The sequence below is a fragment of the Miniopterus natalensis genome, chromosome 1 (assembly GCF_054644295.1).
Source record: "Miniopterus natalensis isolate mMinNat1 chromosome 1, mMinNat1.hap1, whole genome shotgun sequence".
Classification (NCBI taxonomy): Eukaryota; Metazoa; Chordata; class Mammalia; order Chiroptera; family Miniopteridae; genus Miniopterus; species Miniopterus natalensis.
In genome coordinates this window covers 119043408-119068290 of record NC_142081.1, presented here as the reverse complement: position 1 = coordinate 119068290, position 24883 = coordinate 119043408, and the positions used below count along the sequence as shown (strand labels likewise).

The window sequence follows — 24883 nt, the reverse complement described above, 5'->3', positions numbered from 1 at the left end:
TTGTTTCTTGATGAGTTTGGCTAAAGGTTCTCCAATCTTGTTTATATTTTCAGAAGACCAGTTCTTGGTTTCATTGATCTTTTGTATTGTTTTTTTAGTCTGTCATTTATTTCTGTTTTGATCTTAATTATTTCCTTCCTTCTACTTTGGGCTTTTCTTGTTATTTTCTTAAGTTTTTAAGTTGTAGGAGAGAGAGTTTATTAGAAGTTTTTTTGAGGTAGCCTGTAGTGCTATGACCTTCCTTCTCAGGATTGCTTTCATTGTGTCCCATAGATTTGGAGTTGTGTGTTCATTTTCATTTGTTTCCAGGAAGTTTTTGATTTCTTTCTTGATCTCTTTGGTAACCCATTCATTGTTTAAAAACATGCTATTTAGCCTCCATGTGTTTGAATGTTTTTTAGTGTTTTTATTGTAGTTGATTTCTAATTTCATGCTATTGTGGTCTGAGAAGATGCGTGATATGATTTGTCTTTTTGAACTTGTAGAGACTTGTTTTGTGCCCTAACATGTGGTCTATCTTTGAGAATGTCCCATGTGCACTTGAGAAGAAAGTATGTTCTGAAACTTTGGCGTGGAATGTTTTGTAAATATCAATTAAATTCATCTGAACTAGTGTGTCATTTAGGGTCACTGTCTTCTTGTTGATTTTTTGTCTGGAAGACTTATCCAGTGAAGTCATTGGGGTGTTAAAGTTCCCTAGTATGACTGTATTGCTGTCGATCTCTCCCTCAAAGTCCTATACAAGTTTTTTTATAAATTTAGGTGCTCCTGTATTGAGTGCATGTATGTTTATCAGGGCTATACCCTCTTGTTGGGTTGATCCTTTTAGTATTATGTAATGACCTCTCTTGTCTTTCAGTGTGGTCTTCATTTTGAAGTCTATTTTGTCTCATATGAGCATTGCTACCCCAGCTTTTTTTTCATTTCTATTTGCATGGAAAAATTTTTTCCATCCCTTCGCTCTCATCCTGTGTGAGTCTTTTGTTCTGAGGTTGGTCTCTTGTAGACAGCGTAAATTTGCATCATGTTTTCTTATCCATTTTGCCACCGTATGTTTTTTTATTGGGTCATTTAATCCATTTACATTTAACGTTATTATTGGTAGATACTTATCTATTGTCATTTTAATTCTTTATACATATGTTTCTCTCTATTTCTACTTCTAATTACAGCAGTTCCTTTAACATTTCCTGTAATGCTGGCTTTGTGGTGATAAACTCCTTTAGCCTTTTTCTGTCTGGGAAGCTCTTTATTTCATCATCTATCTTGAGAGATAATCTTGCTGGATAGAGTAGTCTTGATTTCACATCCTTGTTTTGCATTACCTTGAATACTTCATGCCATTTCCTTCTGTCCTGTAGAGTTTCTGATGAGAATTCAACTGACAGCCTTATGGGGGCTTCTTTGTAGGTAACAGATTGCTTTTCTGTAGCTTCCTTTAAGATTCTCTCTCTCTCTTGAATTCTTGGCATTTTAATTATGTGTCTGGGTGTGGGCATCTTTGGATTCTTCTTGCTTGGGACTCTCTGTGTCTCCTGAACTTGTGTGACTTTTTCCTTGATCAGGTAAGGGAAGTTTTCTGCCATTATTTCTTCAAACAGGTTCTCTAACCCTTGCTTACTTTCGACTTCCTCTGGCATTCCTATAGTGCGAATATTGTTATGTTTCTTGTTGTCCCACAGATCTCTTAGACTGTCCTGTTTTTGAATTGTTTTTTCTTTTTGGATCTCTGATTGAGTGATTTTTTTCTACCCTGTCTTCTAATTTGCTGATCTGATCCTCAGCTTCCTCTAATCTGCTCTTTCTTCCTTCCAATGTATTCTTTATTTCTGATATGTTAGGTAGATCTGCTAGGACTCTCAGTCTTTTTGGAGGGTCTCTGGTGCAAGCCAATGTCAGACGCAATTGTGACTGGCCCTGAGTATCCTCTTTGGAGCTATCAACAACCCTCTGTTTGAGGTCTCCTCTGCTGGGACTGGGTGCATATGGACAGGATGAAGATACACTCCAAAGTCTACTTTTCCAAGGCCCCGGGTCCAGAAGGAGATCAGGCAAGGACTCAAAGCCCTCTGAGGTCTGCCTCTGCCTGCAGGCTGATTAATCTGATTCTCTTAATGAGCCTCAGGCTGTAGAAACTCCTCTGGGCAGGGTGAGAGGCTTTCCAGCAGGGTGGGGCAATTGCTTCCCCCCTCAGGCAAAAGCCACACAGTTTGCCTGAGAAAGATGTCCTCTGCAGTCTGGGGGAATGACTAGGCACAGGAATCCAAATGGTGCCCTCTGATCTCACTCTCCAGAGCCTACAACCCCAGATTCTCCCCACATAGCTCCAGTCTCCTCTGCCCTCTCTCTGCTGGAGCCCAAGGTGAGAGGCTGTCTACAAAACTTTGTATGTTCACTCTTTAAGAGGGTGCCTGCAGTTCCTGCAACCTCTCCCTGGCAGACAAAAACCCAGCCACTTTTCACAGCCAGATGTTATGTGGGCACCTTTCTCACTTCTGGTGTTATTGGCTGGGAAGCCCAGCCTGGGGTTTAGGCCCCTGAGTCCTCAGTGGGAACCCCCCACAGCTGAGATATCCCTCCAGACCTTCAGCTGCTGCCTGTGGGAGTCCAGCCAGCCCTCTTTGCGCCTCCATACTTCCTACTAGTCTCTATACCATCTCCACTTTTCTTCTTTGGTTTATGAGGGTGTTCTCCAGTTCTTCAGTTGGTTTTCAGGCAGGTTTTTCTATATTTTAGTTGTAATTCCAGTTTGGTCCCAGGAGAGTTTCAGTGTAGCTTCCACTCAGTCATCTTTAATCTCCCGGTTTTTGTCATTTTTTACTTATTTTGTGAGTGTGTTTTTGTTCATATCCCTTAATTTATTGTAATTACACACTATCTTCCTACTTTTGCCTTTTAACCTTTATAGTTGGTTGGTCCACTGCTTTTTGTACTAAATATTTGTCTTTGTCAGTGAGAATTTTATTTTTGCAATATTATTCATGTTTTTGATCTTTTCTATTCTACTTGAAGAAGTCCCTTTAACGTTTATTGCAATACTGATTTAGGGATGATGAACCTCTTTAGCTTTTTCTTGTATGAGAAGCTCTTTATATATCCATCAATTTTAAATAATAGCTTTGCTGGGTAGAGTAATCTTTGTTGTAGGTCCCTGCTTTCATCACTTTGAATATTTCTTGCCAATCTCTTCTGGCCTGCAAAGTTCCTGTTGAGAAATTAGTTGACAGTATTATGGCAGCTCCCTTGTAGGTAACTAACTGCTTTTCTTTTGCTGCTTTTAAGGTTCTGTCTTTGTCCTTAACCTTTGGCATTTTAATTATGATGTGTTTTGGTGTGGGCCTCTTTGGGTTCCTCTTGTTTGGGACTCTCTGCGCTTGCTGGACTTGTATATCTATTTTCTTTACCAGGTAGGGGAAGTTTTCTGTCACCATTTTTTCCAATAGGTTTTCTGCTCTCTCTCTTCTCCTTCAGGCATCACCCAGGTTGCAAGTATTCGTATTCCTGAAGTTGTCCCAGAGGTTCCTTACCCTGTCTTCATTCTTTTGGACTCATTTTTCTTTTTGCATTTCTGACTGAGCACTTTTTGCTTCCTTATATTCCGTATTGCTGATTTGATCTTTGGCTTCTTCTACTCTACTTTTGATTCCCTGTAAATTATTCTTCATTTCTGACTTTTTATTATGGTTTCCATTTTTTATGCTGATGAAGTTCTCACTTCAAGTTTCTTGAGTGCCCAGTGTTTTGATCTCTGCATTGTAGATTGATTGTCTTGATTTTGTTTAGTTTCTAGAGTTTTGTTCTCTTCTTTAATTTGGGCCATTTTTCTTTGTCTCTTCAATTTGGCAGCCTCCCTGTGTTTATTTCTATATATTAAGTAGAGCTGCTACATCTCCCAGGCTTGGTAGAATGGCCTAATGTAGTAGGTGTGTTGTAGGGTTCAGTGACACAGCCTCTCCATTCTCCAGAGCTGAGCACTCAGAAGGTGTGCTCTCTGTGTGAGCTGTGTACACCATCCTCTTGTAGTTGAGCCTTGATTGCTGTTAGCATGTCAATGGGGGGGATTTACCCCCACAATGGCCAGCTGGAAGGACTGACTGTTACCACTGACCACCGACCTCTGACCACTGTGGAGGATCAGCTGTGCAGGGGCCCACCCACAGAGCAGGAGTTACTTAAGCAGGACTCTGGTTCCTGCTGAGTCTGACCCTTGAGTTTGTAGTTTGTAGAGGTGTTTGGGTGGTGGTGCTACAGTGTGGTGTGAAGCTGTCCACTTGGTACACTGGCCCTGGGGCCTCTAGGAAAGTGCAGTCCAAGGTCAGCCACCATCTGTGTACCACCTGGCATGAGCTACAAAGCAATCTATAGATGCCTACTTATGCTGAGCTTGGAGGTGCCCTGGGGAGGACAGGGTGTGAAACAAGGCTGGCTGCTGATAGTGTGGGGCCTGGGGCCTCCCTGAGACCAGATGTTGCTTATTTGAGAGATTTTCGGAAAATCTTAAGTTTGAAAAGATTTAGGAAACTCTGGAGCCAAAACAGGCCATTTGCATGGAAAAGCCCCTGGAAGTAGCTTGGGTGGGCCTGAAAGTTGGGTGAGGCAGGGCCTCAGGGAATTACCAGGGTGGGTCATACAGTGTGGATCCAGGTTGATAGTGTCTCAGATATGACGCCCACCTGATGGCTCTGTGGGGGGGGGGAGGGCTCATCAAAGGAATTTTGGCCTCTGCCAGCACTCTTTATGGGAGTAAGCTGACCCCCCCCCCCCATTGCTGGATCTCAGAGGAAGTGAGTCCAAGTTAGTCTCCACTGTTTTTTACAGCCATATGTTATGGAGACTTCCCTCTTCCAGTAACGGGTAATCTGGGCTGGGGAGCCAGATGTGGGGCTGGGGCTGGTACCCCTAGCTCTCTGGGGAGTACCTTCTTTGCTGAGATAGTCCTCCCATCTTTTAATCACCACACTTAGCCTGTTCTGTGTCTCTGCCCCTCCTACCATTCTCGATGTGGCTTCTTTATGTCCTTAGCTACAGGACTTTTGTTCAGCAGTTCTTCATCTAGTTCTCAGTGATGGTTGTTTTATAATTTAGTTGTAACTTTGATGTGGTTGTGGGAGGAGGGGAACATAGCACTTACCTACTCCTCCTTCTTTACCAGAAGTCGATTCATTTTTGATCTGTATTTAATGATTCTTAGGAAGAAGTGATTTACAGTAATGCTTTACCAAAAATAGTAGGAGCATTTATTGTTTTAAGATGAAATTGTAGCTTTTCTCTTACATTAATGCAAGGTTTAATTATCCAAAGACTTCTGATGAAAATTCATATACAGGGTAGAACAAAAGTAGGTTTATAGTTGTGAGTATACAAAACACAGAGTTTATATTTTTACTAAATTTATTAAAGGGTTAAACCTATGTCTGTGCTGTATGTGTGTGTGAATACATATACCATATATATATCCACAGTGTGTGTGTGTGTGTGTGTATACATTGTATGTGTACAAATGTATATATATATATGCCCTGCATGTGAGCATAATCTCTAGCAATAAAACAAGATTAGCTTCAGTGAGTAAGCTTAAGTAACTAAGAAATATATTTGTTGTTCCTCTTAATTTATAGTGATATTTATTGTGTTTGCTTAGAGGTGTTTATTCATAGAAATTTTATTCTCTCTACTAAGATCTTTCAAAATAGAGTCTGGTTATTGTGGTTGTATGTGTGTTGTGTTGGTTTTATACTGCCATGCAAAAATGATCACAAAGCCTATACTGCATGCAATTAAACATATATTCATACCATGAGTCAGGGATTCAGCTGGTCCCTGCTAGGCTTGCTTGTGCACCTGACCCAGAGCTGGTTAGCTAGGGGTTCTAATGACATTGTGAAGGTTTATTCACTTGGTTTTGGTTGATGTTGGTTTATCTAAAGTGACACCAGCTGAGACCACTTGTGTGCCCTGCCTCTGGTCCATGTGTTCCTTATCCTCCTGCTAGGAATAGATGGCTAACCCCGCAGAGGGCAATCATTAAGGGTTGGCCATGGCTGAGGGCAAAGTAGAGCAAGGCCAGCTGTTCAAGTGCTTTTCATTTCTCTGCTTGCATTACATTTACTGTCATCCCATTGGCCAGTGCAGATCACAGCTGAGCTCAAGTCAGAATGGCAGGGTACTGCAAGGGAAATGGCAGAGGATGAGGTTGGTAACGAGCTGAAGTTAGTAATCTCACAGTGGGACAGCAGCGTAGAAACGGACACCTGAGTAAAGACACCTGAGCCAGAATTAATCTGAGATTTTGTTGCTCTTTTGATTTATTTTGGTAGTTAGATTTAGTGTAAGTTTACACTCCTGTCTGTACTTTTGTAAAAGTAGCCTTCAGCCATTGGAATTACTCCTTCACTGAAGTACATTTGAACCTTATTCTGGTTGTTTTTACCTACTTTTTCAGTTCAGCTCACTTGAAATGGTTTTCCTGTTTGTCAGAGTATTAATTGGAACTATGTCTACCATTAATGTCACATGTAGAAACATTATCAGCAAATTTCTGGTATTGTAGTCTATGCAACTGATGCAGATGTCATGCAAAGACAGTGTATATAAAGGGAACAAAAACAAGGAAATACTTTGAATGGTTAATTTCACCATCTCTGCAATATCAGTTCATGGTATGTTTTGAAATATACGAATATTACAATACATTCATTAAAATGACCCTTTTGTCTTTGTTGACTTGGATTTAACTGAGTATTACCATTTAAAATTCGTTTTGAACTATATTTTATACCAGTCTAGAACATTTTGCTGTGATATACAGACATAGTTTTCTGTCTTTGGTTGTCAGAATTCAAATGAATTTTATGTGTATAGCATAGAAAATATTGAAATGAGGATTGATTTTGTAAGTAATATTTATTTGTATCTTAAAACACTAGAAGGAAGATGTCTCAGGACTTTAGTTCATGTTCTTTCAGAGCTGAGCAAGATACATCAAATTGGTGATTTTTAATGTTTACCTCCAGTGGATGTTTTTAAGTGTCTTTAGAAGATTGCAAACACTATTTTTGGTTTTGAGTTTTGTTGATTAAAAGTAGCTGGGCATTATAAGAAAATTATCTGGCATGATGGTGTTTTTTTTTTTTTTAAGGAAAGACTTAATAAGTATTTGATATAAATTCAATATGCATTTGGTTAATGAATTCAACTTTAAAACTAGGGGTAGGAGGAAATTGGGAAGACCATAATTTTTCATGGTTTTCTCATTTCATTTTTAATAATTTTGATGATTACTTTGGATTTACACTTTGTTTTTTTCTGTTTTTTTTTGTTTTGTTTTATTTTAGGGAGAAGTAGTAGCCCTGGATAAACTATCCAACAAAGTAAAAAAAATAAAGCAGAATGCTTTATTATTAGGGCTAAATTCCATTAGGGCTTTTTGCTTTGATGGAACAAAGGCGCTTAAACTTGATATGGTTAAGGACACAGAAGGTGAGTTAAATTTTATCTTTTGAAGACTTTATAAACAAGCAGATTTTGCTCTCATTGTTCTAGCTCCGAAATATCCACAGGGCCTTGAAACTTTGGCATCGATCTAATATTTTTTGCTGTAATAGATAACTCCTTTGCTCTTCATCTCATCCCTGAATATCAAGTTTTTACTAATATAAGTCAAATCCCCAAGACTTGGTCAAACTCTATTTTATTTTTTATTTTATTATTTTATTTTACTTTTTATTTTATTATTTTTCCCCATCACCATTTATCCCCCTATATCTTCTTCCACCTCCACCCATCCCCTTCTTCCTTGGTCAGATTCTTTATACTTGAGGTATTTGTCTTAATTTCATAATGCTTCTCAGAAAGCTTCGGAACCTTTCAATTTTATGATACCTGAGATATTTTGTATTATTTCTTCATTTTTCTTGAGGAGTGAGGCTATGGAGCAGGGAAGGGAGGGAAAACTGTTATATTTATTAAGTCACTCTATCTCTATTTCTGTATCCCTGTCTCTTGTTTAGATTTGATTTCATGAAATACTCCAGAAACTTGCATATCTTAATGAGCTAACTGGCATTCGTTTTTCCTGAATGTTTATTGATTAAAGATGACTTTTAAAAAGCTGAGGATGTGATCTTTGATTTCCCAACCCCCTTACACATCATTTAGATTGCCATTGTTAACAAAACTCTAGGAGTAAATTTGAAGATCTAATTGGCTTTATTGAGCTGATTCATGAATTGGGCAGCATACCATTTATCCTGCTGTCTGGGGTTGTACAAGTGGAAGGTTTTTAGAGGAAGAAGGGTGGGGCCAGGGAACTTTAACAAAAGCAAAGAAAGGATTATATTTGGCCAGGACACCCTTCCTTTCTCTTTCTAAGTAGAGAAGAGGAAGGGTTTTTATCCTATAGATTGCCTCTTCTTTCTATGGGGGATGTAGAGGGCCCACAGTGATGGATTGGTGCTTGACCAGAAAATTCCAGACTGGTTGATTAAGATGTTTCTGGGAAAGGTTGAAACAGTAAAATCAGGTATTAAATCTAGGCTTGGTATCGGGGCTTTTAGCACTGAGTAATGTCATTTTGATACTGTCTGTGGTTTTCCCTTTAATACTATAGGGAAAAATTTTCTAACCCTATACTTTGCCGGTATATAAGCTGTTGTTCATAAACATGACTATTAGACAGTAGACAGTTCAAAATACTCCATTACTATCACTTCACTAAAATTGTTGTTAGGTCACCAATTTTTACGTATCTGAATTAAAGTGATCATATTCACAAGGACAGTAGGTTGGCATTAGGGTAAGAAAAATAAATATATAGGATAGTGATTTTAGAGGTCAGTCTTTAGTGCTATAATGAAATAATCCATTAACTAACTTGGGATATATGTTAATTGATTTTTCACTCATCCATATCACTTCATGCACTAATGGTCATAAGTCATCACCTTTAGCTATTTGTTGAATAACAGCTGTTCTGTGGTGGTTTTATTTGGAGTGTTAAACTTAGAAGGTCAGGCAGTAGACCCAATCGATTGGTAGAAAGGACATCAGTCAATATCTCTGACTCATGGAAAGTGAGAAATTATTTTGTAACATCTCCTATTGCATAGTAAACCACATGAGATTTAAAAAGCAAACAAAGGAAACACATGGAATTGTAGGCGGGAATGGCACTGAGTGTTAGTCCAGTGGGGTCAGACTGGACCTGGGTTCAGCAACTTCAGTACTTAGGTTCTGGCTAGGAAAGAATTCAGAGCCAAGACCTGAACTATAAGAGAACATTTATTTGGTAAGTCACAGAAGTAGGTAGGAGAAGTAATTTGTAGAAGAAATGGGCTGAGGAAACAAGTTATAGAGGTAAAGGAAGTGTCCTTAGAGCTTGGGAGTGAGGAAGGTAATGGTAATGCACCTGGAGGGAGGGAGAAAAGGGAGGGAAAGGCGCTAGTGTGTCCCCAGGAGGGAGAACATGCTGGGTCCTCTGCCCTAAGGGTTTTAAGGGTAAAGATTTTAGGGAAGGTCACAGTGGAAGATCTCAATAGAATATTCAGCAGCTTTCCAGGTGTGTCCTTTCCGGGTCTAGGTCTCCACTGATTGATTGGTCAGCACCAGGGTGGGGAGTCGTTACTCAATGCAGCTAGTCCTGAGGTCAGCCTTGGGGTTTTGCTGCTTTTCTGGGCCTGGAGTTGAAAGACAACTTAGGCCTAGATGTTATCTCTAGGAAGGAAAGGTCAGGGGGTCCAAACCTCATGATCAGTGATATGCTAGGCCACCCTGGAGGTGAGGTCTCACCCTATAATTGTCCTTTGCTAGGCACCTAGGGCTTCCCACCCTGATGACCTTCTGTACCTAGCCCATCGTCCTTGCTCTGCTCATATCTGTCTAACTGCCTACCACATTGTCATCTCTAGGTTTGAGACAGCGTCTCCCGTCTTTCCTGGTGGAAGGGAGAGGGACTAGGAGACTGCTCTGCCAGTTCTTCTAAGAGCCAAAACTGGAGGTGGGATTGTGGTGTGATTTATAGTCAGAAAAACATTAAGGTTTATTCGTGTTCTAGTGTGTACCAGTACTTCATTCCTTTTCATGTATGAATAATGTCGCAGTGTAAGAGTAATGCTGTATTTTATTCATTCATTCATTGGTTGATGGACATTGGGGTTTTCCCCCCTTTTTGGCTATTATGAATAATGTTGCAGTGGACATTTGTGTGTAAGTTTTTGTGTGGACATATGTCTCATTTCTCTTGAGTTATAACTAGGAGTGAAGTTACTGAATCATCTGGTAACTGCATTTAACCTTTCGCAGAGCTGCCAGGCTGTTTCACAAGCAGCTGCCCCGCTTTGCGTTTCCACCAGCAGTGTTCGAGGGCACCAGGTTTTTCGCCGCCTCATCCATACTTGTTCTTACCGTCTTTTTTACTATAGCTATTTTGGTAGGTGTGCGAAGTGGTCTCTCATGGTTTTGTTTTGCATTTCCCTGAGGGCTAATAATGAGCATTTTTATTAGAGCATTTTATTATTTGAACATTTTTGCATGTGCTTATGAGGCAGGAACCGCTGCCATTTTAGGAAGACTCCCCATTTCAGGTATCAGCTTACCCGCCTGAATGTACATGTAACCTTATCTGACCTCTGGAACCCCGCCCACTATTTTCGAGCCACAAGCAGGCCCGACCCACGACCCTATAAAGCTGACCCAAGCCCTTTGTTTGGGGCCCAGAATTTGGAGACTGCCTCTTCTGGGCCCGCATGCGTTAATAAAGGTCTCCTTTCGCCTCCTCTGGTGTATGGCCTGAGTCTTTTCCGCTACACTTATTTGCCATGCTATATCTACTTGTCCAGTCAGATCCTTTGCCCATTTTTTAAGTGAGTTATTTTTCTTTTTATTATTGAATTGTAGGAGTTACTTATATATTCTAGGTACAAGTTCCTTATTAGACATAAGATTTACAATATTTTCTCCCATTCTCTTTGTTATCCATTCACTTTCTTGATGATGTCCTTTGAAGCAAACAAGTTTTTAATTTGAATATGTCTAGTTTGTTTTTTTGTTGTTGCTTGTGATTTTGCTATGTTTTAAGAGTTTTATAGTTTTAGCTCTTACCTCTAGATGTAGAATCCATTTTGAATTAATTTTTGTGTATGGTGTGAGGAAAAAATCCAACTTCATTCTTTTTCATGTGGCTATCCAGTTGCCATAGCACCTTTCATTAAAAAGACAATCCTGCTCCATTCAATTATTTTGGTACCCTTGTTGATGATAAATGTAAGGATTTATTTCTGGACTCTTAGTTCCATTCCATTGACTGATACTTCTTTTCTTAAGCTAGCAATACAGTGTCTTGATTACTGTAGCTTTGGAGTAAATTTTTAAATCAAAACCCAACTGTGTTCATCTGCAAATAGAGATAGGTTTCCTTTCTAATTTGGATGCCCTTTGTTTCATTTTCTTGCCTAATTGCCCTTGCTAGAACCTGTAGTACAGTGTTGAATAGAAATGGTGACAGGGACATTGATATTTAGATTTTGATCAAGTGGCTTAAAACTAGCTCTAGGTTTCTTGTAAATACCCTTTATCAGACTGAGAAATTTTCCTTCTCTCCCTAGTTTGTTGGGTGTTTTAAATCACAAGTGATGTTGGATTTTGTCAAATGCTTCTTCGGTGTCAATTAAGATGATTATGTGGTATTTGACTTTTATTCGATTAATTTTTAGATGCTGAACCAACCTTGTATTCTGGAGATAAATCCCAGATTTTAAGGATCTATGGCATATATATTTATGGTCATGGTGTATAATCCTTTTTACATGTTGCTGAATTGGGTTTGCCTGTATTTTGTTGAGGATACTTATGTTTATATTCATAAAAGATATTGGTCTGTAGTTTTCTTTCCTGTGATGTCTTTGTCAGGTTTTGGTATCAGTAATACTTGCGTCATAGAATGAGTTGGGAAGTATTTCTTTCTCTTTCGTTTTTGAAACAATTTATGAAGGATTGCTATTAATTCTTTAAATGTTTGGTTGATTAATCAGTGAAGCTGTCTGGGCCTGGTCATTTCTTTTTGGGAATCTTAAAAATTACTAATTCAGTTTCTTTACTTAATATAGGTTTATTCATATTTTCTCTTTCTTCTTTAATCAGTTCTGGAAGTTTGGGTCTCTAACAATTTGTCCATTTCATCTAAGTTATCTATACAGTTGTAGTATTCCTTTTAATCATTCTTTCTTTCTGTAAGGTCAGTAGCTAGTTATGTCACCATTTTATTTCCTAATTTTAGTTAGTATTTTGAGTTTTCTCTCTTGGTCTAGCTTGTTTTGTCAATCTTGTTGGTCTTCCCAGAGAACACCTTTTGGTTTTGTTAATTCCTCCTATTTTTTTTCTATTCCCTATTTCATTAATTTCTGCTCTGATCTTAATTATTTTCTTCCCTCTGCTTTATTTTTTAGTTTGCATCTTTTTTCTGTTGTCTAAAAATGGAAGGTTCACTCTGGCTGAGTAGCTCAGTTGGTAGAGTGTTGTCCTGATACGCCAAGGTTGTAGATTCGATCCCCATTCAGGACACATACAAGAATCAACCAGTGAATGTATCAATAAATGGAATAACAAATCGATGTTTCTCTTTTCTCTCTCCCCCTTTCCTCTTTCTCTCTAAAATCAGTCAGTAAAACTTGTTTTTAAAAATGGAAGGTTAGGTTAGTGTTTTGAGATCATTCTTTTTAATGTAGATACAGCTAGAAATTTTCCTCGAAGCACTGTTTAATGACTTGCCATAGTTTTGGCATGTTGTGTTTTTGTTTTCATTCATGTCAGAGCATTTTATAATTTGCCTGTGATTTCTGTGACCCACGATTATTCAGGAGCATGTTTTTAAATTTTCACATGCTTCTGAATTTCCCAAATTTCCTTCTATCATTTACTTTTAATTCCATTTTAATGTGAAAACAAACATTGTATGAGTTCAACATTTTTTAATTTATTGAGCTTTGTTTTATGTCCACGCATGTGGTTTTTCCTAGAGAATGATCCACATGTGTGGAAAAGAATGTGTATTCTGCTGTTGTTGAGTGGAGAACTCTATAGAATGTTAGGTCCAGTCGGTTTATAGTGTTGACGTGTTCTATTTCCTTGTTGATCTTCTGTCTGGTTCTTTTAATTATTGAAAGCAAGATAACAAAGTCTCCAACTATTATTGTGGAATTGCGTATTTCTCCCTTCAGATCTCCAGATTTTGCTTTAGATATTTTGATATTCTTTTGTTAGATGTATATTTAAATTACTTATTTTTTTCTTGTGGATTAACCCTTTTGCCCCAGAATGTCCTAATTTATAACATTTTTTGTTTTAATGTTTACTTTGACCAATATTAGTATAACCTACTTGTTTCCTTATGGTTATTTTTTTGCATGATATTTCTTTTTCATTCTTTTACTTTTAGCCTACTTATATTTTTTAGTTTCTTGTAGATATTTTATAATTGTGTCTTGTTTTTTTAAACTCTGGTATAATCTGTCTTTTGGTTGGATTATTTAATCCATTTACATTTTTTGAATTTTTATCAAAATTTAGCTTTTCAATAGGAAGGGAAAGAGAGAAACATTGATGTGAGAGAGAAACATCGATCAGTTGCCTCCCACATGCGCCCCAAACAGGGATAGAACCTGAGATCTGGGTATGTGCCCTGTGCCCTGACCAATAATCAAACTGGCCACCTTTTGGTGTATGGGATGGCACTTCAACCAATTGAGCCTTACCAGCCAGGGCACCCTCTCCTTTTTATGGTCATTAGTATTTGCTTTATATGTTTAGGTGCTCCTACATTGGGTATATAGATGTTCACTATTTATACTCTCTTATTGAATTGATCCCTTTATCATGATGAAATTCTCTTCTTTGTTGCTTTTTAAGTCCTTGTTTTAAGTCTATTTTGTCTGGTATTCGTATTACTGTTCCCTCTTTTTTTCATTTCCATTTGCATGATATATCTGTTTCCATCCCTTTACTTTCAGTCTCTGTGTCTTTCAGTCTGAAGTGTGTCTGTTATAGGCAGCATATATATGGGTCTTGTTTTTATTCATTCACTCACCCTGTCTCTTTTTGATTGGAACATTAATTCATTGACATTTAAAGTAACTATTGATAGGTATTTAATTATTGCCATTTTATTCTTTTCTGATGTTTTGTAGTTCATCTCTGTACCTTTCTTATTGTTTTGCTCTCTTCCCTTTTATTTTAATGACTGTTTATAGAGTTCTCTTTGGGTTCCTTTCTGTCTATTTTTTGTATATCTCTTGCAGTTATTTGTTGGTGGTTATGTGCTTCACATAAACTGTATTTATAGCAGTCTGTTTTAAGTTGATGGGCACTGACATTTGGATGCATTCTAAAATGACAATTTTTCTCACCCCCTCTACATTTATGTTTTTGTCATTTTTAAATTATTTTGAGTGTGTATGTTTGTGTGTTTCCTTTAACTTATCATAATTGCACATGATCTTTCTACTTTTGTCTTTTAAGCATTGTACAGGTTTTATAGTTGGTTGATCTACTGATTTTACTCAGTGTTTGCCTTTGTCAGTGAAAATTTTTTCTTTCCTGTGTTTTCTATTCATATTTTTGATAGTTTCTTTTCTATTTAAACAAGTCTCTGTAACATTTCTTATAATACTGGTTTAATAGTCATGAACTACTTTAGCTTTTTCTTGTCTGGGAAACCATCTATCCTTCAATTCTAAAATGTTAGCTTTGCTGGATAGAGCAGTCTTGGTTATAGGTCTTTGCTTTCATCACTTTGAATATTGAATATTTCATGCCAGCCCCTTCTGGCCTGCAGTGTTTCTGCTTAGAAATCATCTGACCTTTTTATGGGAGTTCTCCTGTTAGTAACTTACTGCTTATCTCTTGCTGCTTTTAAGATTCTGTCTCTTTCTTTACCTTTGGAATTTTAATGATGATATGTCTTGATGAACCTCTTTGGGTTCATCTTGTTTGGGACTCTGCATTTTCTGGACTTGTATGTTTATTTTTTTCACCAATTTAGGAAAGTTTTCAGTTGATATTTCTTCAAAAAGGTTCTCAATCTCTTGTGCTCTCTCTCCTCATACTGTCACCCCTGTGATTCTAGCTTTGGTACACTTGATTTTGTTCCAGAAGTTCCTTAAACTATCCTCGTTTTATTAACTAATTTTTTCTTTTTGCTTTTCTGATTGTGTTATGTTACCTTGTCTTCCATTTCACTATTTTGATCCTCTATTTTATCTAATCTGATGTTGCTTCTCTGTAATGTGTTCTTCATTTCTCTTACTGTATTTTTTATTTTTGACTGCTTGTTTTCTATGCTTTTTCTTTGTTGAAGTTCCCACTGCCCTTGTACTGGAGACCAGAGCAAGTGAGTTTGCAGGAAAGTCTGTGCTCGGGCCCTTTAAAAAGATGCCTCAGCGTACAGCAACCCTCTATTTTCACTTGGGTGCCATTCCCATTGCTTTTCACAGCCCGATGTTATGGTGATTACTTTTTCTGGAACTGGTGCATGGGGCTTAGGAGCCTGGTGTGGGCTTTGGACCCCTTGCTACTCAGAAGGAATGGCTCCCACTGAGATATCCCTCCCACTTCTTTTTTTTTTTTTTAATCCCTCTCACTTCTTTTTTTTTTTTTATTCCCTCTCACTTCTTAGCTGCCACACCCTGGGTATGGGACCTGTCCCTCCTGCACCTCCTATCAGTCTCATCCTGGCTTCTTCTTTATATCCTTAGTTGTAGGACTTCTGTTCAGCTAGTCTTGAGGTGGTACTAAGAGAGAGTTGTTTCATAATTTTGTTTAATTTTAATATGGTTATGGGAGGAAGTGAGCACAGTGTTTTCCCACTCTGTCTTGACTGAAAATAATATATTCACATTTAACGTTGTTATTGATATAGTTGGATTTACATCTGCCATTTTACTTTTTCTTTTCTATACCTCTTGTGTTTTTTTGTTGTTTCTTTGTCCTTCCTTAGTTGCTTTTTTTAAGCCAAGTACACATACACTAATGTAATATTTTATTTACGTTAATGAATTTTTCAGTTTATGTGTTATAGACTCACATGGTTATAATACTCCTTTATATCATTTTATGCCTATAAAATTTCTAAAAGAAACTGAGAAAAAAAAAGAAGAAATATATAATTTTAGATTTTGTTATATTACCTTTCTTACTAGTTCCCTTCACTTGTTCCTGTGGATTTGAGTTACTATCTGGTGTCATTTTCTTCCTCCAATACAGCTTTGTTTCCACTCACCCTTTTTGCTGTTATTGGTAAATATATTACATTTCCTATGCATACACATACATACATTTTATGGGTATATATACACACACATACACATATATGATACATGTGTATATAAGTATGTATATATACATATATAACCTTTATTACATATATAGGTTAATAAGTGAAATTATGTGCATATTTATAGTTGATTTTTTAAATCAAGAGAAGAAATACACATTTATACTATTTTTTACAATTACATAATTACCTTTACCTGTGTTCTTTGTTTTTTCATGTGGACTCAAAGTACTTTCTAGTGTCAGTTGCTTTCAACTTGAACTTTTCAAAGTATTTCTTATAAAGCAGGTTTCTAGCAACAATTACCTCAGTTTGTTTATCTCTATTTTACATTTGTTTATTTATTTATGCATTTATTGATTTCAGAACGAGGAAGGGAAAGGGAGAGATAAGAAACGATGAAAGTCATTGATCAGCTGCCTCCTACATGTCCCCTACTGGGGATCAAGTCTGAAACCTGAGCATATGCCTTGACCAGGAATCAAACCGTGACCTCCTGGTTCATAGATTGACACTCAGCCACTGAGCCATGCCGGCTGGACATCTATTTCACCTTTATTTTTAAAAGATAATCTTTTTATACTTTGAATACATCATCTCCCTGCCTTTTGGCCTCTATTCTTCCTGATGAGAAAAACGTCTTTTAATTTTATTATAGTTCCCTAGTACATGAGAGTCATTTTTCTTTTGTAGCTTTAAAGGTTTTTTTCTTTGCCTTTGGCTTTCAAAATTTTTAATATGTGTCTGATTACTGATCTTTTCGCATTTGTCCTACTTAATATTTGAGCTTCTTGGATAATTTTTTTCAATTATTTTTCTACTTTTTGTCTCTCCTCTTCTGGTGCTCTTATTATGTCTATATTGGTGCACTTAATGGTGTCACACATTTCTCTGAGGCTCTATTTATGTCTCTGATCTTAGATTGCATAATCTCTGTTCTTTTAACTTCAAGTACACTGATTCTTTTTTCTGTCAGTTTAAGTCTGTGATTGAGCCCCTTTAGTAAATTTTTCATTTGTTATTACACATTCAACTCCAGAATTTCCTTTTTTTGGTTTCTTTTTTGTAACTTGTACTTATTGATGTGTTTTATTTGGTGAGACATTGTTGCTGTATGTTCCTTTGCTTCCTGAAGCATAATTTCTTTTTATTCAATTCTTTGAACATATTTTTTATTGGCTATAAAGTCTTTACTATGTCTGCCATCTACGACCTCTCAAAGAGAGTTTCTGTTGTGTTGGGTCATACTTTCATGTTTCTTTGCATAACTCATAATTTGTTGTTGTTGAAAACTCGGTAATAAGTGGCAACAACTCTAGATACATATCACTCCTTCCCAGGCTTGTAGTTGTTTGCTTATATGTTTACTGTGATGGCTGGACTGTTCTAGTAAGTTGTATTTTGCAGGCAGGTACACAGTAATCCTGGGATGACAATGGTTTTATGGGGGCTCTCTTTACTGTCTCTTTCTCTGATCTTTGTGTTAAATGGTCTGCTTCCGTTGGTATTACAAGATGTTATTTGCCTCTGCTCATTTCAGGTTGATTATGCTGTTGTTTTCAACAGTGCTCTGGGGCATAAACTACTTCACCATTTTGATCTAACATTTTGGAGTCCATCGCATATGTAATCTTTGTGGCCTGTCTCTGAGGTTTCTTCTCACCCCAGGAGGGCTCTTCTTAGCTGTCTCATTTCTTGGTTCTCAGGTAAACCTCTGGCAGGTCTGTGGTTTAGCTTATTGCTGTCATGGAGCTGCTGGCCTTCTCTTAATTGCTTACCATCACAATCTTCATGATTTTCAAGAGTGCCCTTAGGCTTAAACTTTCCATCATTGTAGTCAAAATCAGTTCACTTGGGGAGAGCACCTGAGCTCTGTCTTTATTTGCGACCTCTCACCTCTGGCCCACTGTTCCAGAGATGAGGGCAAGATGGTGACCTGTTTCTCTTGGAGTGGCACTTGATGAGTGAGCAGCATAGTACTGGGTTGGCTCGGCATCCTCTGGTTTTCTCAGATTGCCTCTCCTAATGTGGAACTTCCTCATCATCAGTGAATTGGGCTAAGGGAAGTGGGGCTTTACTGTTCTCAGCTTCTGTGCCCAAGGTAGAGCTGCCCACCTATGAATTGGGCTGGGTGGAGGAGGGCAGCCCCAGAGTTTTCAGGTGCTCTTACCTGGAGTTGAACCTCTGCAATGTGGGACTGAGGGGGAGGGAAGAAAAGTACTGGCAGACCTGCCTTTCTGGATGAGTTACCATATTCCTTGACCTGGAGCTTAGGGAGAGAGGGAGCCATGCGTTCTTGGCTGCACCCGCATGAAGTGGATCTCCTTTCATTCTGAGCTTCAGGGAAAAGAGAGGCAGTTGGGTCAAAGGAGTGAATGGGTTGTGGCTCAGTTGCCATAGATTCTCACTGTTCTTGCCAAGATGTAGTGTATTTTCTTGAATAAATGTTTCTTCATTTGATGTATGTCCTGGACATTTTCCAGAGACTTTAAATGGAGGTTTTATTTTTGATAATTTTCACCAGTTATGCTTGTTCCATTGGAGAAAAGGTTGTGGAGCTCCTCATGCCCTCATTCCAAAAGTTGTCTCAATCTCATTTATTTTTAATGTAAAATTGCTTCTAAATTATACACCATCCCAAAGGAATGCAGCTTTACAAATCTCTAAAGGTAGTTCCAAGATTACATATTATGAGAAAAAGGTTTGTCTAAACAAAAATACTGGCACTCTTGCACTACATATAAGCCTTATAAGTTTATCCCTTGTCTTTCTAGTTTTGAATAAGAGAAATTTCACTTGGATCAGGTGCATTTGGAGAGCATTTTGGTGATTTTTGGTCTGATCTAAGACAGATTTAGAATATTTTTTATAAATTTCTTTATTTATAGTCATCCAGTACCTCTTATGAAAATTGTACTTATTAGGAACAGTGAGTTCAGTGACTAGGCATTGCTACTACCTTTATCAGGGCCACAGTGTACCATTTTGCCCTGTGCAAGTACACCAGGCTGAGGGGTGAGTGGGGGCTGAATTCTGTCCCATGCTCTGTTCATCTTGTGCAGGACCATGTTAATCCAGAGGTCAGATTGCCTTAGTCCAGTTCACACAAAAGTATCTTGTGGGCTTGCAGATTCCCTGGCTTTTAAGAATTTTTTAGTTCCTGGGGACGGGGGGGTGGGGGGGATAAGACATGAACACTAGTGACTATATTTTAAGACTGTGCACCTAAAATATACAAAATGAAATCAGAGAAAATGCTTATTTCTCATAGGGACAGTCGAAAAAGAGCTTAAGGGAGGAGGTAGCATTTGTCAGACCTTGAAAGGGTAGGTAGCATTTTGACAAATGGAAGTGAGTGCGGAAGACATCTCAGGTAAAGCGAATTAGCAGAGGCATGCAAATAGGAAAGTTTATGCATTTTGGGTAACAAAGCAATGTTCTGTTTTGCTTTGTTTTTAACATTGGTGAATATTGAGGAGTACAGAGAAATTTGACTGTATAAGTAGATGAGGCCATATTATTAATGGTCTTTATTTGTTAATCTAAGGAGTTTATTTCCGAATGTTAGGTAGCTGTGGAACTAATGATAATTTTTGGTTTTATTATTGTCAGAGGAATGAAAAACTTATTGAGAGCTGTATTTTAGGGGAATTCATCTGCCACAGGATTCAAAACAAAACTGTGCAAGGTATTTCAATAGAGAGAATTTAGTATAAATTTATATGAAAGAGACAATTTAGTACAAATAAACAGGATAAGGAGTCAGTTAAATAGATGTTGGAGAGCTGAAACAGCAGAAGGCGATCACTTAGGCAACCTAGAGATAATGGCTGCAGAAAGAAACAAAGGGAGAAACAAAGGGAGGGGGATTGCTTATTAGAACCAAAAAGCTCTCAGAAGAGGCTCCATGGAGCTGAAATTCAAAACTCTGAGGACATGGGTGCTACCCAGCTGCTGCTCGTTCCGTAGGACTCAAAGCAGGCAGTGTGATGGAACTGGGGCTTAGACCTCTGAGGGAGGGGTCTCTGTCCACTCCATATTGATACTTAATGGAAGAAGCTAGAAACTGCAGCTGCCAAGGTAAAGGGCTGTTGGGATGCTCTTGACAGGAGTAGGAAGCAAACAGGAATGATAAAGTCCATTCCGTAGTCCTTGTCTCTCATCTCCCCACCCCCTTCACTCCTCTATCTCCTGGAACTAGTGAATCTTGAAAGGAAGCCAGAAAGCAAGGGAGAATTGTTCAGAGTTCCCACCTCAGCATCACACAGCAGAGGAGAGACGGGTAGATTTGGAGCTCAGAAAATATAGATTAATAGCTAGCATAGTGGGGGCAAAACAAAAGCCCTTGAAATTAGTTCCTATACATACGATAAAAGAAACATTTCAAACCTGGAAGAAAGAATAAATTAGTTAATAAATAGGTCTGAGACAAATTATGTTGGAGGGTGAGGGGAAGGATGTACACAAAGTAATTTGAAGATGGATTAAGGAGTTTACTGTAAAGAATTAAAGTAAAAATAGCTAGAGGCAGATAAAGGTGAGCTTTTATCTGACTGCACAAATGGAGAAGATTTTAAAGCATGAAAGCAAAGGTAAAACTCAACAAGGAAAGGGATATATTTGATATTCAACAATTACATGTATAAAAAGACCCAACAAACTGGGAGAAGAGATTAATATTCTTAATATACAAAGAACTCTTCTAATTAATAAGAAAATACAACAGTCTCAGTATAAAAAGGGCAAAAATAAAGAATGTGACCATATGAAGAAAAAACACTATTGGCCAATAAAAGGATTGATGAGGATTTGGGGATGACAGATGCACCCATGATAATGGAAGTGTAAATTGGCATAGTCTTTCTAGAGAGCATTTATCAGTATATCAGGAAGCTTGAAAATAGTTATTTAGGTTGAAAAGATGTGTGTTCTGAGACAGTAGGTAAAGCAAAGATGGTTATAGGTGGAGATGAGTTAAATAGATAGGAACTTTTGTCTGACAGTTTTGCAGTCAGAGAAAAGCAGAAAGTTACGTTGGTGAGATTCGGAACGATATTGTGGGTACTGTGGGGAATCCACTAGCTTTGTACAAAAGCAGTCGTCAGCATTGTCTTGCTGTTAGCTAGCTTAAATATATAAACAGATTGTTTGGTTTTATGACTTTCTCCAATAACACCAAATAGATCAGAAATTGGATTGGAGACAATTACTTAAATGAATGCAGAGGGAAACCTGTGAAAGATTGGATCCAGGGAGCTGTTAACTTGTGTAGAGTGTAGCCTTGCTGATGGCCCCAGAAGCAAGGAGCCTGAGAAACCACAGAATTAGTATGTTTGACTGGAACCTGATAGATACTCTCTTTTTCTGCTGTCTGCAATAGGGATTACCAAAGGAAGTATCAGCTCGGCTCTCAGAAATGACTTGAATTCATTCCCGGTCCCAGCTCTGATGATTTGTGGCATCTGACATTGGGGATACAAGGTCTCATTTGATTAGGCCTTGGTTTGCACTGTATGAACAGAGTAACCCTCAGTTGTAATAATCTCATTTTTAACCTTTTTATGAAGTCAGGTCTATATTAAATATAAGTCAGGATTAGTTTCACCAGTTACTTGATTGAAGGAAGGAATTGCTTTTTTCTGCTTTCTGTTCCAGACTATGATTTTAAATTCCTGATAATTGCTTCTGTGTCAGGAGTTTTTTTATTATAGACCAATAGGGCATATACAAATATGTTTATAATTCTCTTTCTAGGGGAGCCTCCATTCTTACCAGAATCTTTTGACCGTATTCTTCTTGATGCACCCTGCAGTGGAATGGGACAGAGACCAAACATGGCTTGCTCTTGGACTTTGAAGGAAGTGACATCGTATCAACCATTGCAGCGAAAACTCTTTACTGTGGTATGTGATAATACTTCCCTGTGAAAGAAAGTTGGCCTTCACTTGTTTGATGTTTAAAAGACTGAAAGCAGTGTTCATAGCAGCGTTATTCACAATAACCCAAACTGGAAATAACCAAATTGTCCATTGACAGATAAATAAATAAGCATAATGTACTTACAAACGAATATTATTCAGCCTTACAAAGGAATGAAATTCTGAACTTTAAAAACATTATGCCAGACACAAAAAGGCAAATATTGTATGATTCCCTTTATATAAGGTAACTAGAATAGGCAAATTTATAGAGACTAGTGGTTACCAGGGGCTGGAGATATGAAAGAATTAGGAGTTACTGTTTAATGGGCACAGAGTTTAAGTTTCGTATGATGAAAATAATCTGGAGATGGATAGTGGGGATGGTTTCCCAACAATGTGAACATATTTAATGCCGTAGAACTGTACACTTAAACATGGCTCAGCAGTTGAGCATCAACCTAGGATCCAGGAGATCAAGGTTCGATTCCTGGTCAGGGCACATGCCCGGTTGTGGGCTCCATCCCCAGCAGGGGGCGTGCAGGAGGCAGCCGATCAATGACTCATCATTGATGTTTCTCTCTCTCTCCCTCTCCCTTCCTCTGTCTGAAATCAATTATATATGTGTGTATATATTTAAAAAACATGGTTAATATGGTAAATTTACTATGTATATTTTACCACACAAAAAAGGACAGAAGGCCTAGTTTTAAATACAGGGAGCTTTCCTTTATGTTGATGTCACTGTTTCATTGATGTCACTGTTTCATTTACAGGCAATAGTAGAATTTCTTCACTGAGATGCAATGAATTTCAAACATTCTGCTTTATCTTTAAAATGTCACTGGATTGTTTATTACTTTATGTAAATAATTATGTATAAAACCAATTACTCTTTTTAATAGAGTTCCTGAATTATTTTAGGTAGCAAATTAAAAGTGGGAAGTCCAGGTGTATAACTGTCTAATACAGTATTGTTATGTCAACTGTAATTGAAAAATTTAAAAAAATTTTGTAAAAGTGGGAAGTTCAATAGAAATAAAAATGGGAAGTGACAGTGTCCAGTGTAGGAGATAGGAGAACCATAAAAACTTTGTGCATTTAATTGGTCACCAGTACATTTCAGAAGAAGCCCAGATAGAGTATTTGAGGATTTCTCTCAGTCTTGCAAAAATGATACAGTAGATTTCATAGAATATAGATAGCATTTGATCAAGGATTACTTCATTATTTTTACTCAGGCCTTAATTATAAATATACGTGCTGCAACAATAATAAATGTAATATTCAGTCTCTGAAGTTGTCTTTGAGTACATTTCTAGTCATCTCTCCTGTTGTCTGCTTTCGTACACAAAGGTGGCACTGGTAGTGTATAATTTAACTTTTTCTTCTTTTATACAATCTGTGAAGGACACATCCTGGGAGTTAAAACAGCATGCAGTGTAAAAGAAGCTTTATTTATAGCTAAAATCCATTTTGATGGGGGGGGGTGTAAAATTAGGACACTATTTTTTTAATCCTCACTCGAGGATATTTTTTCCACTGATTTTTAGAGAGAGGGAGGAGGGGGAGAAGGGAGAGAGAGAGGGAGAGAGAGAGAAACATCAACGTGAGAGACACATTGATTGGTTCCCTCCCTCACGCTCCCAACCAGTGCCGGGAATTGAACTGCAACTGAGGTACATGCCCTTGACTGGGAGTCAAACTGACTCCCTTTGGACCCTGGGCTGATGCTCTAATCACAGAGCCAAACTGGCAGGGCAAATTAGGACACTCTTAAAACACTTGGCTTTTCTTTCTAAGCCATAGAAAAAAATTCAGAAAGGCTACCTAGAATTCGTTATCTCAATTAAAAGGAACAGCTGACAGTATGAGAGAGAATTGAGAATACAGCAGGAATGCCATCTGGCATGGACAGAAATTGATTGATAATGTGGACTTGGAATCAGAAAAACCTATTTTTATTTATTTTTCCAGTTCGAGTTGATATACAATATTATATTACTTTCCGGTGTACAACACAGTAATAAGACACTTATATGAAGTGATCACCCCCTTAAGTCTAGTACCTGTCTGACATCATATATAGCTTTTATTATTGACTGAATTCCCCATGCTGTACTTTACGTCTTCATGACTATTTTTATTACTGGAAATTTGTACTTCTTAATTCCCTTCACCTTTCACCCATTTCTCCCAATCCCCCTCCCATCTGGCAACCATCAATTTGTTCCCTGTTTGTATGAGTTTGTTTCTGTTTAGTTTGTTCATTTATTTTATTTTTTGGATTCCACATATAAGTGAAATCATGTGGTATTTGTTTTTCTCTGTCGGATTTACTTCACTTGGCATAATATTTGCTAGGTCCATCCATGTTGTTGCAAATGGTAAGATTTCATTCTTTTTTTTATGGCTGAATAATATTGGATATATGTACCATATCTTTATCCATTCATGTATCAATAGACACGTAGGTTGCTTTCATATCTTGACTGTTGTAAATAATGGTACATACAGCTTTTCCAATGAGTGTTTTGGATTTCTTCAGATAAATACCCAAAAGTGGAGTTGCTGGGTCATATGGTAGTTATATTTTTACTTTTTTGAGGGGCCCCCATAGAGTTTTCCATACTGGCAGCACCAA

General features: G+C 37.8%; 1 protein-coding gene across 3 annotated transcripts in view; it reads left to right on the top strand.

Moving 5' to 3' along the window:
* Positions 1-24883, top strand: part of NSUN6 (NOP2/Sun RNA methyltransferase 6) — a 67519-nt gene that overhangs the window by 30743 nt on the left and 11893 nt on the right. For all 3 annotated transcript variants that reach the window (XR_001603223.2, XM_016213274.2, XM_016213275.2), the window contains exons 8-9: positions 7335-7479; positions 22076-22224. Coding sequence is in view for 2 of the 3 variants with exons in the window: in XM_016213274.2 (XP_016068760.2) it covers positions 7335-7479; positions 22076-22224 (294 nt within the window). In the remaining variant the exon portion in view is untranslated. The remainder of the gene's footprint in view (positions 1-7334; positions 7480-22075; positions 22225-24883) is intronic.